The sequence below is a fragment of the Carlito syrichta genome, unplaced genomic scaffold (assembly GCF_000164805.1).
Source record: "Carlito syrichta isolate Samal-C Ts95f unplaced genomic scaffold, Tarsius_syrichta-2.0.1 Scaffold301643, whole genome shotgun sequence".
NCBI lineage: Eukaryota > Metazoa > Chordata > Mammalia > Primates > Tarsiidae > Carlito > Carlito syrichta.
Genome location: NW_007245739.1, coordinates 180,593 through 197,058, shown reverse-complemented (window position 1 = coordinate 197,058; position 16,466 = coordinate 180,593). Strand labels below are relative to the sequence as shown.

The 16,466-nt window shown below is 39.4% G+C and overlaps 1 protein-coding gene and 1 pseudogene across 1 annotated transcript in view; one reads left to right on the top strand and one right to left on the bottom strand.

The window, feature by feature from the left end:
• Positions 1-16,466, bottom strand: part of CAST (calpastatin) — a 112,429-nt gene that overhangs the window by 72,707 nt on the left and 23,256 nt on the right. The window contains exon 3 of the mRNA XM_021710911.1: positions 6,969-7,040. Coding sequence (XP_021566586.1) covers positions 6,969-7,040 — 72 coding nt within the window. The remainder of the gene's footprint in view (positions 1-6,968; positions 7,041-16,466) is intronic.
• LOC103257325 lies at positions 10,065-10,513 on the top strand (annotated as a pseudogene).

Below are 16,466 nucleotides of genomic sequence, written 5' to 3'. Positions count from 1 at the left end.
GGCGGCCCCGCCCTCCCGCGGCGGCCCCGCCCTCCCGCGGCGGCCCCGCCCTCCCGCGGCGGCCCCGCCCTCCCGCGGCGGCCCCGCCCTCCCGCGGCGGCCCCGCCCTCCCGCGGCGGCCCCGCCCCGGGAGCCCAGGACTTGTCAGGGAGGGAGGTCCCGGCTCCCCAGACTTGTCAGGGAGGGAGGTCCCGGCTCCCCAGACTTGTCATGAGCCTGGTATCCGGAGGCTTGGCTGACTTTGTAACATCGCAGGTGATGCAGGCTATGTGTTGGGTGCTCTGCGCACTATGGCAGGTGCGCTGCTGTGCGGCTGTCACCTATGACTCTACCAGAAAACGGGAGCAATGGTGGGTGCGCTTCGAAAATACGTTCCCTACAGTTTCTCTCTTTAAATTGTAAAGTAGATTAATAATGACTACAACCAGGGATTTGTAAATACATTTAAAAAAACATTTTTAGCAGTATTTTGTTTATCAATAAAACTGGTGAAATAAAAGCCCTTCCAATTGTAAGATTTTATAATTCCCTGAGCAGAAGACCTTATCATTCTTCTTGATGAAAATATAGCTTAAAAAGACCTCGTTTTGCTGATCATTAGCACTGTTTAGCACTTTAACAGAGTCAGTATTCTACTGAATTTGCATATTATATATCATTACATTTTAAAACCTCAAAATAAGGTGAATGGATTTGAAGCCATTGAATAAAATATCAACTCATAAGTCTATACTGGTATAAATAAATGAATATTGTAAACATTCATTTTAGAAGGGGGAAAAACACTTTCTTATGGAAAAAATGCCAACAAATAAATATAGAACAAATGATGGGAGTTAGAGAAGAGAATTATGGGACTCTAAAAGAAATATGGAAAGCCATAAACCAACCACAATAAAGATTCTGGACCCGGGGCAACCCCCTCGGGTCTCCTCCCACAATGGGAGTTTTTCTGTCCTCTCAATAAATCCTGCTTTCTAAATATATATATTCTGGACCCCGAGTTTAGGGTGTAAGTGGGAGGTGGTAGTGGTCAGTGGAGCACAGACCTCAGGTCTGGGTAGTGACAGCTGAGCAATGACTCAGTGCTGCATCCAACCATAACAAAGGTGATGGCCAACTGGCATTGAAAAGGCAGACAATTCATCTGCACGGTTTCATACCCTGTATACACCCCACCAGGCAGTCAGACAGGTTGAGCCCTCTGACTTCCCCTTCAAGGGGGACCTCTACAGCCACCCTATTTATTTTCATTTTTCTTTTACTTCTGTCGAATAGAGCTGGTGAAATAAGAGCCCTTCCAACTCTAAGATTTTATAGTTCACTGAGTGGAAGACCCTGTCCTTATAATTCCTCTTGATAAAAATATAGCTAAAAAATTCCTTTTTTGTTGTTGATCATTAGGTATTGTCTTTCCTTTTTAAAAATAAACTAAACCCCGGCTCATCTAGGTTTCACTGACATTCATTTCTTCTGAGACAAAAACCACAGAGTGGGTTTACTTGGGCCACACCCCAATAGGGATGGGCCCTGGGTTCCAAAAGTTCCAGAGTTCCACAGCTCAGTGAAAGTGAGTATTCTGTGCTCCTGAAGAGTACAGATAAGTATTCACATAGTTATGAAATAAATTTTCCAAAGATTCTTATGCTGCAGGACAGGTGAAAATAAGATGGAGATAAACATTATTGTCCCCCGGGTGTCCTGTGGCTATCACCATCCCTGAGGGTCATCCTCCCAGTGTGGTCCTCAGATCAACTGCATCTGAAACACTAGGGGGTGACTACTAAGTATATACAATCCTGGGCCTTACGTGTCAACACAAAGCGTACCTGGTTCACTGAAGGCCAGCTGGAATCCCAAACTTCACCTGCATGCAGCTTATTAATGTAGCTACCCCCAATTGTACCCCACATCTTTATTGCAAAAAAATTAATAAAGTGTAAATGATGCTAAATAAGTTTATTAATTTTTTTTTTTAATAATCCTGGGTCTTGCTCTGCCCGTTGAATCAGAATTTTCTGGCTTGGAACTTGAGAATCTGCATCTTAACCAGTTTCTCCAATTGATGCTTAGGTCACTGGTAGCCTAAGCCACATTCAGCACATTTCAGCCTCCTGGCTACTCAAAGCATGTTGCATCAGCATCAACTGGGGGCTTGCTGGAAAAGCAAAAGAATCTCAGCCTCACCCCAGACTTCCTGAATCAGAATCTTCATTGTAACCACAACTGTACCGATGATTTGTGCACATTAAAATTTGAGAATTATGGCTCTAGTTCTCATTTCCAAAATGTTGGTTATCTATACAATATTTTTTAGCCTGCCCAAACTACTTTATTTTTACTTAATTAAAGAAAAATAGATTTACACCAGATATGGTGTCTCACACCTATAAATCTCAGCATTTCGGGAGGCCAAGATGGGAGGATTGCTTGAGGTCAAGAGTTCGAGACCAACTGTGGTAACACAGCAAGACCCTGTCTCTATTTTAAAAAATAAAAATAATCAGCCGGGCGTGGTAGCGCATGCCTGTAATTCCGGCTACTTGGAAGGCTGAGGCGGAAGGATTGCCGGAGCCCAGCAGGTCGAGGCTGCGGTGGCCAGGAGTAGCTACTGCACTCCAGTCTGGGTGACAGAGTGAGACTCCAACTCAAAAAAAAGAAAAATAAAATAATTTAAAAAAAGAAAAATAAAATAATTAGCTGTGTATGGCGGCACGCAGCTGTAGTCCCAGCTATTCAGGAGGCTGAGGTGGGAAGATTGCTTGAACCCAGAAGTTCAAGGCTGCAGTGAGCTATGATTTCCAGTCTGGGTGACAGAATAAGGCCCTGACTCCAAAAAAAAAAAGTTTTACTTTAACCTTTAAATTAGCCTTGTCTTAAACAAACAAACAAACAAAAAAGGCATGGGATTATGAGTTTGATGTGCTAGTTTACTTTTTATAGCATATTAAAATATATTTTAATTATTAAAATAAAAATGCTTTCCTGGCTAACACACAGAGTCATCACACAAACTACAAGTGTGCAAGGCTACTGCGGGGTGACGTTGACACTGAATGTCAGAATACCTTCCACAGCTCCCCAAGAGTTTTTCCAGCCCCTCACTCATACTATGGATGAGAAAAGTAAGAATCTGGGAGAACATCTATGTTGCCAAAAAGTTAGCACAGATATTCATGGCAGCACCAGGACCCAGATAGCAAATGTGTTTATCTGACAGGTGCTTATTCCTCTGTAGATCTTCTCCCCTCTAGGCTGGGAGAAAAATTTTCTGCATCATCTTCTGTTTGAAATGCCTAATGTTGCTGAACAACCTGTCATTAGCGATTTTCCTCTGGTTCAATTTGGTAATTCTCCTATTCTCCTTTCTGTTGTGGTTATCTGTTATTTGGCAGCTGGCTACGCATTTGAAAACCCTCACCACTTATGATAATTTGCTGTCTCATCTTACCAAAGTAGAATCCAGAAAACTCATATCTCCAGAATCCCCTGTAGCAGGGTTGAGGACTGTGACGTCCACTGGCCAATCAGATGAGCCAGACAAGAGTAAGCCTGGAGGCGAGCAACATGTGCAGGCTGCTGCCCACTGAGAAATCCATATTATAATAAGGCTTTGAGGTCTTCAGAACTGGCAGTGACAGAGTTTCTGGCATCAGATCCTAAGTGTAATAGGTATTCAGCTGTGGTGGCAGCAGGGTTTTGGCAGGAGAAAGTTACATGGTGTTGCTGGGTATTGTTCCGGGTTTTAGAAAAACTTCAGGTTTCTTCTGCTAGACTCTGCTGGACTTCCCTATAAATCACCCATTACTCAGCTATTCTGGCTTAAATTAGTCAAAGTGAATTTTAATTGGAACTAACAACTTCAACCAATATATCTTAATAGCACAGGCTTCTATAGAGACCTTCCTAATGCCATCTGAACCTCAATTTCCTCACGTGAACAATCAGGTTGCTGAAACAGAAGTTATCTGAGAAGTCTCCAAGCAATAAAATTGCATAGTTGATTAAGGATCATCATTATTTTCATATTGTTTGAATAAGATTCTACATAATTTCTGCAGCCTCATTAGTCTTCATGATTAATTTCCAAAAATTAAATTTTAAGCACTCAGCATTTTACAATAAATATTTTGAGTTAGAAATATTTAGCCATGTAAGTACCTTGGATCTTTCAAGCCCAGAACTACAAAGCAGAAGGGATATTATTTGTGAGTATAATTATTCATTTTCTAAAGATTCTCATCAACAGTTCCACAATATATAGAAACCATTCTATAATACACAGCTTACACATATACTTCAAATTAAATATTTAATTTTTCTCAATAATTGTAAAATTATTGCTTATTAAAAATTTCAAATTGAATGTATCCAGAATCAAGACAACAAGGACTAACTGTCACTACCAATGGTATCTACCATTTTGTCATGCCTTTTTGGAATGTGTTAAGATAGCATTATTTTTGCCTGTGTGTGCTATGACAATTGTGAAATAAAGGGTTTCAAGTAATCAGAAAGGCTATTACCCCAGTTTTTCTAAATGATGCATGGGCATGATCATTCTTAGATGATGACAGTTACAGGTGTTCCAGCACCCAAAGAAATTAGCAATTAAATTTCTTCAATCCTTAATAAAGTTTAAAATATGAGAAAGGAAAACATGAAGAATTCAGCCTTGGAATCCTGATATTCAGGAAACTGGCAAAAGAAAGCAAGTCGGAAGAACAAAGAAAGAGCTGCAGGAAAGATAAGAATGGAAGTGGGACAGGACAGTGTTTTAAAAGCCAAGGAAAGAATTTCAAGTTTGCCATTAAATACTAAAACAATAAACATGTGGCTAAAACATCTCCACCTCCCAGCTATGCCCCACCCTTCCAACTTCTTAAGAAGGGTTGGATAGGGGGGAGAAGGTCCAAAATTTTTATAACCTCCCATCTCAGAATGATTGGATGATAACTTCCACGTGAAAAGAAGATGGACCGGGTCTGATTCTCATGATTAAGGTCAAGACAAAAACTGGGTGTGGCTTTACACAATATGCTGAACAAAGGTTTAGGTAATAACAATTCTGGAAACATTTACAAATAACTCACTAAATCTCATGGATGGGTATTTTGCTAATGAGGCTCCTCATTTTTAGAGGCGTAATTTAAGAGTTTATTGAATACAAGTCCTAATAACTATAAACTATTATCTTTTTTAGTTGGACTTCAAAACAACAGAATATGAGGACTAACAAGAGCGATCACAGGAGACAGACATTTTTTCCCAGCACCTACTAAATGCCAAGCCCAGAATTATTTTATATTTTTATTTCATTTAAGTCTCTCAACAGCTCTGACAAGAGTCATCTCCTCATTTTGCAGATTAGAAAAAGTAATACTCAGGGGGACTGCAACAATAATAAGTGGCAAAGAGGAAATTCAAACGTGTATTCCTTTGGCTGAGCAAATAAATGTTCTCTCATGCAGCAAGCTAATGCTGTGATATCACCAGTAGCAGTAATGGCTAAAAATAGCAGACCCTAGTTTTGAATTTATGTTGGTTGCAAATATTAATTAATTCCCTGTTTTTGAAATCCATAGTATTTTAATGGTTTTGATTATTTTATCGGTTGGAAGAAGAGAGGCTTTAGAAAGCTCTAAAAAACACACTCATGGGACTTAAACTGGGATGGTGTTTAGCTTTAAGGTTCTAGCCCTTATATCTCAGCTAATTCTCGGTTTTGGCACTTTTCAGAGCTTGGAGAACAGCCAGAACTCTGGGAGGCATGAGAATTTTTTTTTTCTTTTGAGTTGGAGTCTCACTCTGTCACCCAGACTGGTGTGCAGTGGCCGCTGCAGCCTGGACCTGCTGGGCTCCAGTGATCCTTCTGCCTCAGCCTTCCAAGTAGCTGGAACTACAGGCGCGCGCTACCACGTCTGGCTGATTTTTTGATTTATTGTAGAGATGAGGTCTTGCCAAGTTGCCCAGGCGGGTCTCGAACCCACGGGCTCAGGCAATTCACTCACCTCAGCCTCCCAAAGGCGTGGGATTACAGGCTGAGCCACCGAGCCCGACTGGCATGAGAATATTAACTCTTCATTAAGCAAGTGACATATATGAGAAAGTCTGACTGTCATAGGATAGCCATTTTAAAGGGAACATACTTATTTTAAAGAGTTGTATAGACAGCTGTAAAGTAAGGTTTTAGATAATCTTGAACTTACTAAAAAACCACAAAGTTGATATGAGCTGATCATAATTTTATCAAAAACTATTAGCTAAAATTAGTTTCTTATCCTGGAAGGTGACGTTTCAGTGAATTTTTTTTATAAGTTGCAAAGCTTGTAAGTGTTATAGTTCCAAAAACTGCTTGCACACAGCTTATGAGATCCCACATTGTCAAAGACTTTGTATGACAGGAAACCTGGGTTCAAGCCCTATCTCCAACTTTTTCTGGCTTTGTGAGTTTGTCAAGGTTCCTTAACCACAATGAACCCTGGTTTCCTCAGGTATAAAGGAATACTAATAATAAAGCTATGAGGGGATTACATGAGATAATTATATAGAGCACTTGGCAGAGCACCTGGTATGGTTCACAGTCATGAAGAGAATGGAATTACTTTCTGAAGAAATAGGAAGACTATATTTTTACTCATAGTATGTGCAAACGTTTAATATTACCTATAACTATTCATGATAAAATATTTGTTGAACACTTATTATATCCCAAGAAAAATTCTAAAACAAATAGTTTTACTAGGTTTTAAACCATTCACATCATTATTGAGATATTAAATCCTTCCCCCTTCAGTGCAGAAATGATGCTTTGTTCAAAATTCTTTAGTGATACATGGAGTGGCCCCAACTGTTCAAAATCTCTTAGTGATACATGGACACTGCCTCTCCTCCTGGCCCCACCCACTAATGCCATCCCAGTAGAATGAGGAGAATGAGGGTCTCTTCTTGTTCAGGAAATGACTGACCTTGGTGGCCGCGGCTGTTGGATCAGCATACATTCTGGAAGGTTGGCTACTCCCAATGCTTGCTGCATTTTTCTTGAAAATAGAAAATATGATTTCAATGGAGAAAACACCTTAACAATGTAGTCCAATGCAAATTTTCTTATCAATACAAAAATCTTCCCAAGCAAGAATCAGATTAATATACTAAACACATTCACTGTAAGCATGTTTTTAGTTTTTCATAACTTTGCCTGAAGACGATATATAAATATCGCAAGGGAAGAGTAAGTTGAATAAATCCTAATTTTAAAATAATCAATGACTTTTAAGAATGTAAAAGTCCTCACGGGGGCAGTTGTCATTCCTCACCATAATAATGCACTTCCAGAAACAAGGCCACCCACTGTGGAGTAGCTGCCCTTTTTTCTTATAGTGCTGTAGAGGGTGTACAATGGTACCATGTCTATGGGGGTGATCTAGCAATATGGATCAGAGATGTAATTCTACTTGTAAAAATGTATCCTAGGGAAACAAGAAAAAAGCAAAAGTCTTTTTCTTCAAAGTTATATTCATTGCAGTATTATAACATCATATAAAACAATACATTAAAACAATATATATACTAACAATGAATATTTATTGAATATTTACAATATCCCAGGGAACTATTCTACAGAATAATAGAATTGTAGGTAATCATAGGATAATAATGCTCTAATAACAAAGTCTAGAATATTGTTCTAAGTGCTCTAGTGTTTTAAGTACCATGTATAACAACTTATTTACATTAACTGATATAAAACTGGACCTATTGTTATCTCTGTCTACAGGAGAGGAGACCAAGGAACAGAATGAATAAATTATATGGCCATGGTCATAGCTAGTAAAAGGCAGGGTGTCTGCTTCAGACTCTGCCCTCTTAGCCTCCCATAATAGGGGCTTAGGCTTTAGCACAGCTACAGGATGAAATATCATGTGATATTTAAAAATAATGTGTTTGAAGAACATCTTGACCAGGCATGGTGGCTCATCTTATAATCCCAACACTTTGGAAGGCCAAGATGAGGGGACTGCCTGAGCCCAGGGGTTCGAGACCAGCCAGGGCAACTTGATAAGACCTCATCTTTACAATAAATCAAAAAATATAAGCTGGGCATGGTAGCGTGTACTTGTAGTTCCAGCTACTTGGAAGGATGAGACGGAAGGATCACCTAAGCCCAGCAGGTCAAGGCTGTGGTGGCCATGAGTATGCCACTGCACTCCAGCCTTGGTGACAGAGTGAGACTCCAACTCAAAAAAAAAAAAAAAAAAAGAAGAATATCTCATTAAATGAAAACATACTATTCATATTTTATATAAAGAAAAGTCAGATTATAAATAGTATGTGTAGTATAATCCCTGAAATTCATTTGGGTTTATTTCCTGATGGTGTTAAAAGTAATTTTTGAAAAATCCTTCCTGGTATTTTTTTGTTTCCTTATATAGCTGTTTGTTGTTGTTGTTTGTTTGTTTGTTTGTTTGTTTGTTTGGTTTTGAGTTGGAGTCTCACTCTGTCACCCAGACTGGAGTTCATTGGCTGCTCCCAGCCACCGCAGCCTCCACCTGCTGGGCTCCGGTGATCCTTCCACCTCAGCCTTCCCAGTAGCTGGAACAACAGGCACACGCTACCACGCCCGGCTAATTTTTAGATTTATGTAGAGATGAGGTCTCGCCCAGTTGCCCAAGCGGGTCTCGAACCTGCAGGCTCAGGCAATCCACTCACCTCAGCCTCCCAAAGGTGCGGGATTACAGGCTGAGCCACCGAGCCTGGTTTATATAGCTATTTTAACTGAGAAAAGGAAAATAAATGAGGAAAAAAAAAGGAAAGGTAAAATACCCAGTTCCTTTCCCAACAAGATCTTTATATCCTATCTCTTACCTGTGAATATATTTCAAAGAAGCAAGAATAAAAACTATAAAGCTTTATAATCTAAAATGATGATACTATGCTCCAAGGTCTATAAAAAGTGAATAATGTACTGTAAACACTGAATACACAGGGGATGGTAATACATTAATTAGCTGGTATATTACACATTTAAATGCTCTGTATCTATGCAGTAAACATTTTATATGTACAATTGAGAATAATTTGGCTTGATTCTTTAACATTCAGAAGAAATATTTCGCTCAGTTTATATTGTTTAATTCATTGAAAATGCCTCCATGGAAGTTTGAGCTGAAGCCTTTTTTCCCTCAGGGCAAATATTGCCTAAGCATGCCAAAAAATCAACACAGCTTGCTTTCTTCAAAGCACAATCTCTATGTGTCTACTGGTTGACCACACTTACAGTATTTCAGGAAAGTCACCAGTGTGGACACATTTTTATAAATGTATCTATGAGGTATCTAGGGGACCTCAGAGGGATTTGTAGGAGTTCTAGTCTCCCAGGCATCATGTGTAGAATAAATATTCTTCCCCAAGCATACACCCATACCGTCAACCAAGGGAAGAAAAAAAACCTAGATAAATGTGGTAGAAACAAAGGAGGTTGCTAAAAAGCAAGAGTGCTGTGGGTGTGATGTGCAAGATGATGAAAGGCCTACATCTTTATCCAAATTTTCAGTTCTTTTCAAATTGTGATGTACAAATAGTAACAAACAGCTTCTGATAACCATAATGCTTAAATGGATTCAATGTAAGAGCAGTAAGGCAGTAGGCTTATCCATTTCAACTGTTATCTATTGCAGCCTTCCTTTCCAGTGCCAGAGCTGAAGGAGGCTAGTTCCAACGTGGCACAGCTGCCCCACACTCCAGCCCTCAGGCTTTGGTCTCAGCTATAAGGAGACCATAGTCCCATCCTGGGCTAACTATTGATTTAATTCCCTATCTCAAAGCCCATACACAGGACCCCATCTTCCCTGTAAAGTGTGTAAATGAATTACACGATTTACAATATGTCAGCTAGGATTTTCCCATAAAAATTAAAAAAAAAATACTATTCAGCTATGATGAAACTATAAAGTTAAAAATAAAAACTGTTTAAACTTAATATACTCTTTGCTGCCACCACCAGGTCAGGAGAAGGCGGAGGAGCAGGTGCGTTCAAGATTCGGCGTCTCGGGTAATCCATCACCATGGCCACGGAAGGCATCGCTGCTGGAGGTGTAATGGACGCGAACACTGCTTTACAAGAGGTGCTGAAGACCACCCTCCTCCACGACGGCCTAGCGCATGGAATTCGCGAAGCGCCAAAGCCTTAGACAAGCGCCAGGCCCATCTTTGTGTGCTTGCATCCAAAGGTTATGAGCCTATGTACGTCAAGCTGGTGGAGGCCCCTAGTGCTGAACACCAAATCAACCTAATTAAGGTTGATGACAACAAGAAACTAGGGAAATGGGTAGGCCTGTGTAAAATCGACAGAGAGGGGAAACCCCGGAAAGTGGTTGGTTGAAGTTGCGTAGTAGTTAAGGACTATGGCAAAGAATCTCAGGCCAAGGATGTCATCGAAGAGTACTTCAAATGCAAGAAACGAACAAATAAAACTTTGGCTCATGTTCTTCAAAAAAATAAATTAAATAAATAAATAAATAAATAAACTTAATATACATGCTGATTTTTATTTTAGTTATAAATCAACTCAAGGTTCAATTTTTAAAAATGACTTACTAATAAATTCAATGTCTCTTAACCCAGCTGAGAATCATTCAACTTTCCTGAGGGTAAGATCCACCCAAAAGGCTGGCTTGCCTTCAAGCTGCCTGGATTACTTAGTCTACACAAAAACAATTTAGTTCAACTGAAATAAGGGTGGAATTTGTATAATCTTTCATTAAATTTTTTTTTCCTATATATTTTTTTCATAATCAATATTTTTTATTATGGTTTTGTGGGGTACAGTTAAGTTAGGTGTACAATTACGTTTCATTCAGGCACCCTGTTGATAAGAGGTGTTTCCCCATCCCCAGACAGATATTTGCTACTGTTAATCCCATCCCCCTCCCCCCCCATAGTTTCCCAGTACCGTCAGTCATTTTCTTATAGTATTACATTGGATGTTCAAGGTCCGTTATATGAGTGAGAACATGTGATACTCAGATCTTTGTTTCTGTGAGAGGTCACCCAGTATTACAGACTCTAGTTCCATCCAGGTTGCTGCGAAATTCATGATTTTGTTCTTTTTTATGGCTGCGTAGTATTTCACATTTTTTTAATCCAGTCCTCTTTTGATGGGCAGCATGGTTGTTTCCAGGTTCTTGCTATTGTGAACAACGCTGCAATAAACATACGTGTGCAGGTATCTTTTTTACAGAGTGATTTGAGTTCTTCAGGGTGATGTAATATTCATTAAATTTTTACCTAACAGTATTTATTAAGCCTTTTGTCAATGTCAAGCACTGGAAACACAATATGGAAGCTTAGAAATATACATATTTACAAAACACAGACTCCTTATGTTCAGGTTAGTAAGCAGAGCTTAATTTCAAATGGTGTTTGCTAATGTGTAAGAACTGGCCCCCCTTTCTTCAATTTTGTCTAACTTGACATATTCACTTATTCACTCACTCACTGGACAAACTCTGAGCCTAGTGCTATTCTAGGCAATGGGGATATAATGACCACTTAAACAGGAAAAGCTCCTGCTCTCATAACATTTACATTCCAGTAGGATAATCCAGCCTCTAAATAAGTCAACAAAAAACAAGATGACTTCAGAGAGTCAGATTGTAAAACAGGGAGTCAGACTATAAAACAGGGTGATACAGCAGAGAGTGACTGACTGAGGATGCTTTAGACATGATGAATAAGAAAGTAATATTTGACTGAGACCCAACTGTTGTGAAGGAACCAGTCGAGTAAATATGGGATGGGGGGTGAGGATGAGGCATTTTAGGTAGACAGGGCAGCATGTGCAAAGACCCTGAGATAGGAATGGACTTGGCAAATTACAGGAACAGAAAAAAGGCAGTGCAGCCAAAGCATAGTGGATACAGGCATCTATAGTATGAGATGAAACAGGATGCAGGACCAGGATACTTAGTCTGAAGTGATGTGGGCTCAGGATGGCCCTACAGTCAGGTGTTTGTGGGATCATCAGTTTCTGCCAGGCTCTGGTTTGCTTCCTGGTCTTCTGCAGGCACCATCTGGCCCCTGTGAGTCCTCCCTGTGAGTCCTCCCTGTGAGTCCAGGTGCAATGTTTTCAATGTCCTTTGGCTTCTGGTGACCTTGTGCTTAGTATTACAGGTGTCTTCTTCACTCCACACACCTTACCATCAGCATCTGTCCTTAGAAATGCCACCCTGGCCTGGACACATCTCTTGCCTGTCTGGGTCTGCATACACACTAACTAGGGATATGATAACTATCCTTAGATGGAATATAATTCGTCTACTCACAGTAAGCAGAAACTTTCAAAATAAGCTCATGTGTGTGATTCTGGGTTTGTCCTAATTACAGATATGGTCTAGACTTTAAAATAAAAGATTAAGATGTTAGATGAGAATGTTAATCCAATGGTACATTCAAATTTTGAGTCACATTATTTTCTTCATTTCAACAAATCCAATGAGCAGATTTTTCCTTGCAACCAACCACGTTCTTTCTAATATTTATGTGCTTCTTTTTGTTTAACTCAAGTTTTACAAGAAGCAAACGGTCAGAAACATCCTGCCCTATATCCCTATATGTCTATTCTCAGGCCTGGCTGAGTCATTCCCTCCTTGCAGTTCAGCATTTTGCAGGGCCTCAGTTCTAGCCATTGACAGGAACAAAAGTATAATCCTCCATTCTCTATTTGCCTCTACTGAACCCAAACTCCAAGACACCAAGTCTGGTCCATTTACAGACAACATGTGTAACTCCTCCCACTCAGGAACAGACTCCTGACTACACACAGGAGAAATCCTGCCTCCATAGACTAAGAATCTACACACTCTACTAAAAGTAGCTCTCTCCACCTCACCTCCAAAAACCCAGCAAAGGAGGCACCTCACGTTTGAGAGAAACTAAAAAAAAAAAAAGCACAGATTAGATTAATTGTATCAGCTGTTTCAGAGGCGCATGAAAAGAATTGCTTGCTTTTTTGTACATCTACTATAGTTTATAGTTAAATGTTCTTACTGAATGAATTCAAGTCTTAATTTTTTTTCACAAAAACAATGAAGTTCCAAGAGCCAAATAGTTGCTGTGTCACTGTCACCTAAAATCTCAAAAAAGCCCCCGTGAGTGAAGCCGCATTATCCTGAGACTCTGTGTGACTTTGCAAAAAAAAGGTGCCACATTATCTAGAATAATGATCCTACCCTTTGATACATGCACCTGGTGATGGTATATGTCTACCTGAGAGACCTGGGTAAGTTTATGAAATTTCTAAACATCAAGTTTTCAGATGGATAATGAGACTAACTCTACTTATATCTCAGAGGGTAATTTTGAGAATCAAACAAGATGAAACGTATGAGGTCTATGACCCACAGGTTGGAAATTCCTGCTCTAGAAAGAGAGGCCCAAAGTCCTTGGACAGGCTGCAGTGAAACAGACCAATCTACTTCAGGCAAACCCAGTGGGTCTAGTTTTAATTCATGAGATGACTAAATGGATGTTGAAATTTTTCTATGAGTTTTTTTATGTATATAATCAGAAAAAGTAATAAATCTTTGTATCGGGGAGAAAAAAGGTGATTTATCTTAGAACTAGCCCATGATTCTAATAATGGGACATGGTAAAAATACTTGATCCTTTTGAGATTTGCTTTTCAACTTTGTTAATTTGGACCAGAGCAGCCTTTAGAATATGTAATATTATGATGCAATAAAAAATATACACAGTCATGTGCCGAATCATGACATTTCCATCAACAATGGACCACATATACGACAGTGGTCCTGTGTGATTATAATGGAGCATACACAGAAATTTGGTTTATGGCACTTGATACTGGCAGGTCAAGTAAGGGAAATGATATCAGTCATAATGCTGGGACGGTAGTTTTCCATATTAAAAAAACATATATTAGTAAAATTATATATGCCATTTGGGTTTGTGTAAGTACACTCTATGACATTCCCACAATGACAAAATTGCCTAACAACGCATTTCTTAGAATTGGTGAAATTTATTATTTTTCAGGATAAAAGCTCTCATTAAAAAATGTAAATCTGACATATTTGTTAACAAGTCAATTCCATTACTTAACAGTCACCCTATAAAATGGCAGGAAGTATTGTGTTTCCACATTAAAAACCCATGCATTATTTGAAGACTGTATCCAGAAAAAGATTGTCTTTCAAAAGTTCAGGCAGACTTCCCAACACTAGCAATTACAAAACTGTGACTCTCACTTATAATGTTCTTTTATGCCATGGTTTAAGTAGTCTACAAATAAGTACAAGTTGCTTTTACTACCAAAAGTAATATGAATGTGTACTACTACAAATGCAAACCAGTAAATAGGATGTCCTGAAACACTGATAAATAAGTCATAATGAATAAGCCTTATCATTAATTCATAACATCACATAGAAATTTGCTTGCTTGATGAAATGGTGTGTGTATTAAGGGCCTTAATAACTCACATGGTGTTCTTTATCTCAGTTCTTTATCTCAGGTGGAAGCCCTCAAGGTGGTCCAGCTCAAGTCTTTGCAGTCTCTAGGTAGTTCTGTTAACCAGGAGTCAAGACAATGCTATCCTCTGGCTCTGCCTCTACTTTGACTTACCTTCCCTCTGAGCCTTGTCTCCTACCTACAAAAAGGGGAATAGCTATACCTACACATGATGAAAAGGGGAATGATTTAACTTGCTAGATGGTCTTCTTGAGTGAAAAGAGATTACAGCAGGGAGCAGTGGTTTATGCCTGTAATTCCAGCACTTTGGGAGGGGGAAACGAGAGGATTGCCTAAGCTCAGGGATCCAAGACCAGACTTCGTCTATGAGTAAATAAAAAAATTAGCTGGGCATGGTGGCACATGCTTGTGGTTCCAGCTACTTGGAAGGCTGAGGCAAAAGGATCACCTGAGTCCAGCAGGTTTAGGCTGCAGTGGCCATGAGCATGCCACTGCATTCCAGCCTGTATGACAGAGTGAGATTCTGACTGAAAAAAAAAAAAAGAGAGAGATTACAATACAGGAAGAAAGAGGACAATGAGGTAAAGAAATGGATAACAAAAACTGGCATCAATGGTAAGTCTGTGGAGCTGGCGTTTATTGATAAGGCAGAATTCATAATATAGGCAATTTTATGATCAGTATCAGATACTAGTTAAAAGGACACACTCTGGAAAGTGAGTTCAATTCTGGGCTCCGCTATTAAATAACAATGTGGCTTTAGACAGGTTATGCAATCAGACTGTACCTCAATTTTCTCATCAGAAGAATGGGAATGGCTGAGCTCGGTGTCTCAACCTGTAATCCCAGCACTTTGGGAGGCCAAGACGCATGGATTGCCTGAACCTGCAAGTTCGAGACCAGCCTTGGCAACTTAGTGAGACCTGTCTCTACAATAAATCAAAAATTAGCCAGGTGCAGTAGCATGTGCCTGTAGTTCTCGCTACTTGGAAGGCTGAGGCGGAAGGATCGCTGAAGCCCAGCAGATTGATTCTGGGGTGACCATGAGCATGCCACTGCACTCTAGCCTGGGCAACAGAGTGAGACTCCAACTCAAAAAAAAAAAAAGAAGAATGGGAGTTGCTGTAAGGGGTGTGTTATGTGTGTGAGTGTGTGTTCATGCTCATGTGTGCATAGGTGCATGTGCACTCCATATAATGTCTATAGAAGTGTTAGCTATTATCATAAAATGATCTCTAGTTCTCTACAACAGTTACCAAATCTATAGGGGAAAAAAGTGCTTACATTATTCTCTTTCCTTTCTGTCAAACTACTTCTCACTAAGGCATTAATAATAAATATATATTATTCCTTCTAGAAATACCTACAGTATAAAACAAGACCCAGGTAGAAAGGCAGTGCTTAATTCCAAGGTTAAGGAAGTCGCTAATAGGGGAATTTCAGACATCAAGTCAACTGGAAAAATACTATTAGAGAGTACCTCCTAAATACATCTATTTGATAGGATTGCCCTTGCAAGGGTGAGGATAGTGTGTATATATAAATTATGTATATATAATTTAAAGAGTTAAATTGTATGTAACATTTTACAGGATACTTTTTGTAATCAACAGATATGTAGTCTTTAGAGAAAAGATCGCAGTTTTCATCAGATACCAAATAATATAAACTAAAAATATTTAAGAATTCTTGCCCTTCAAGCTGTCTTTGTGCTTAAGTCCTTATTCTCTGTCCATATTTAAGAGATGCTTTACTCAGACACATGTGTGCACTTGCACACATACACAAGCATACCCCCCCCACACACACACACAGTAGCAGCAGCCTGGTTTCTAGAACCATCTCTTAGGGGTTCCAAAGTTAAAAAAAAAAAAAAAAAGCTCAAATATACAATACTTCTCTTTTTAAAGTCTAGGCAGATAGGTGCACAGATACAGTTTGATCATTGCTAAAACACTCGTACCTTATTCTTTTAT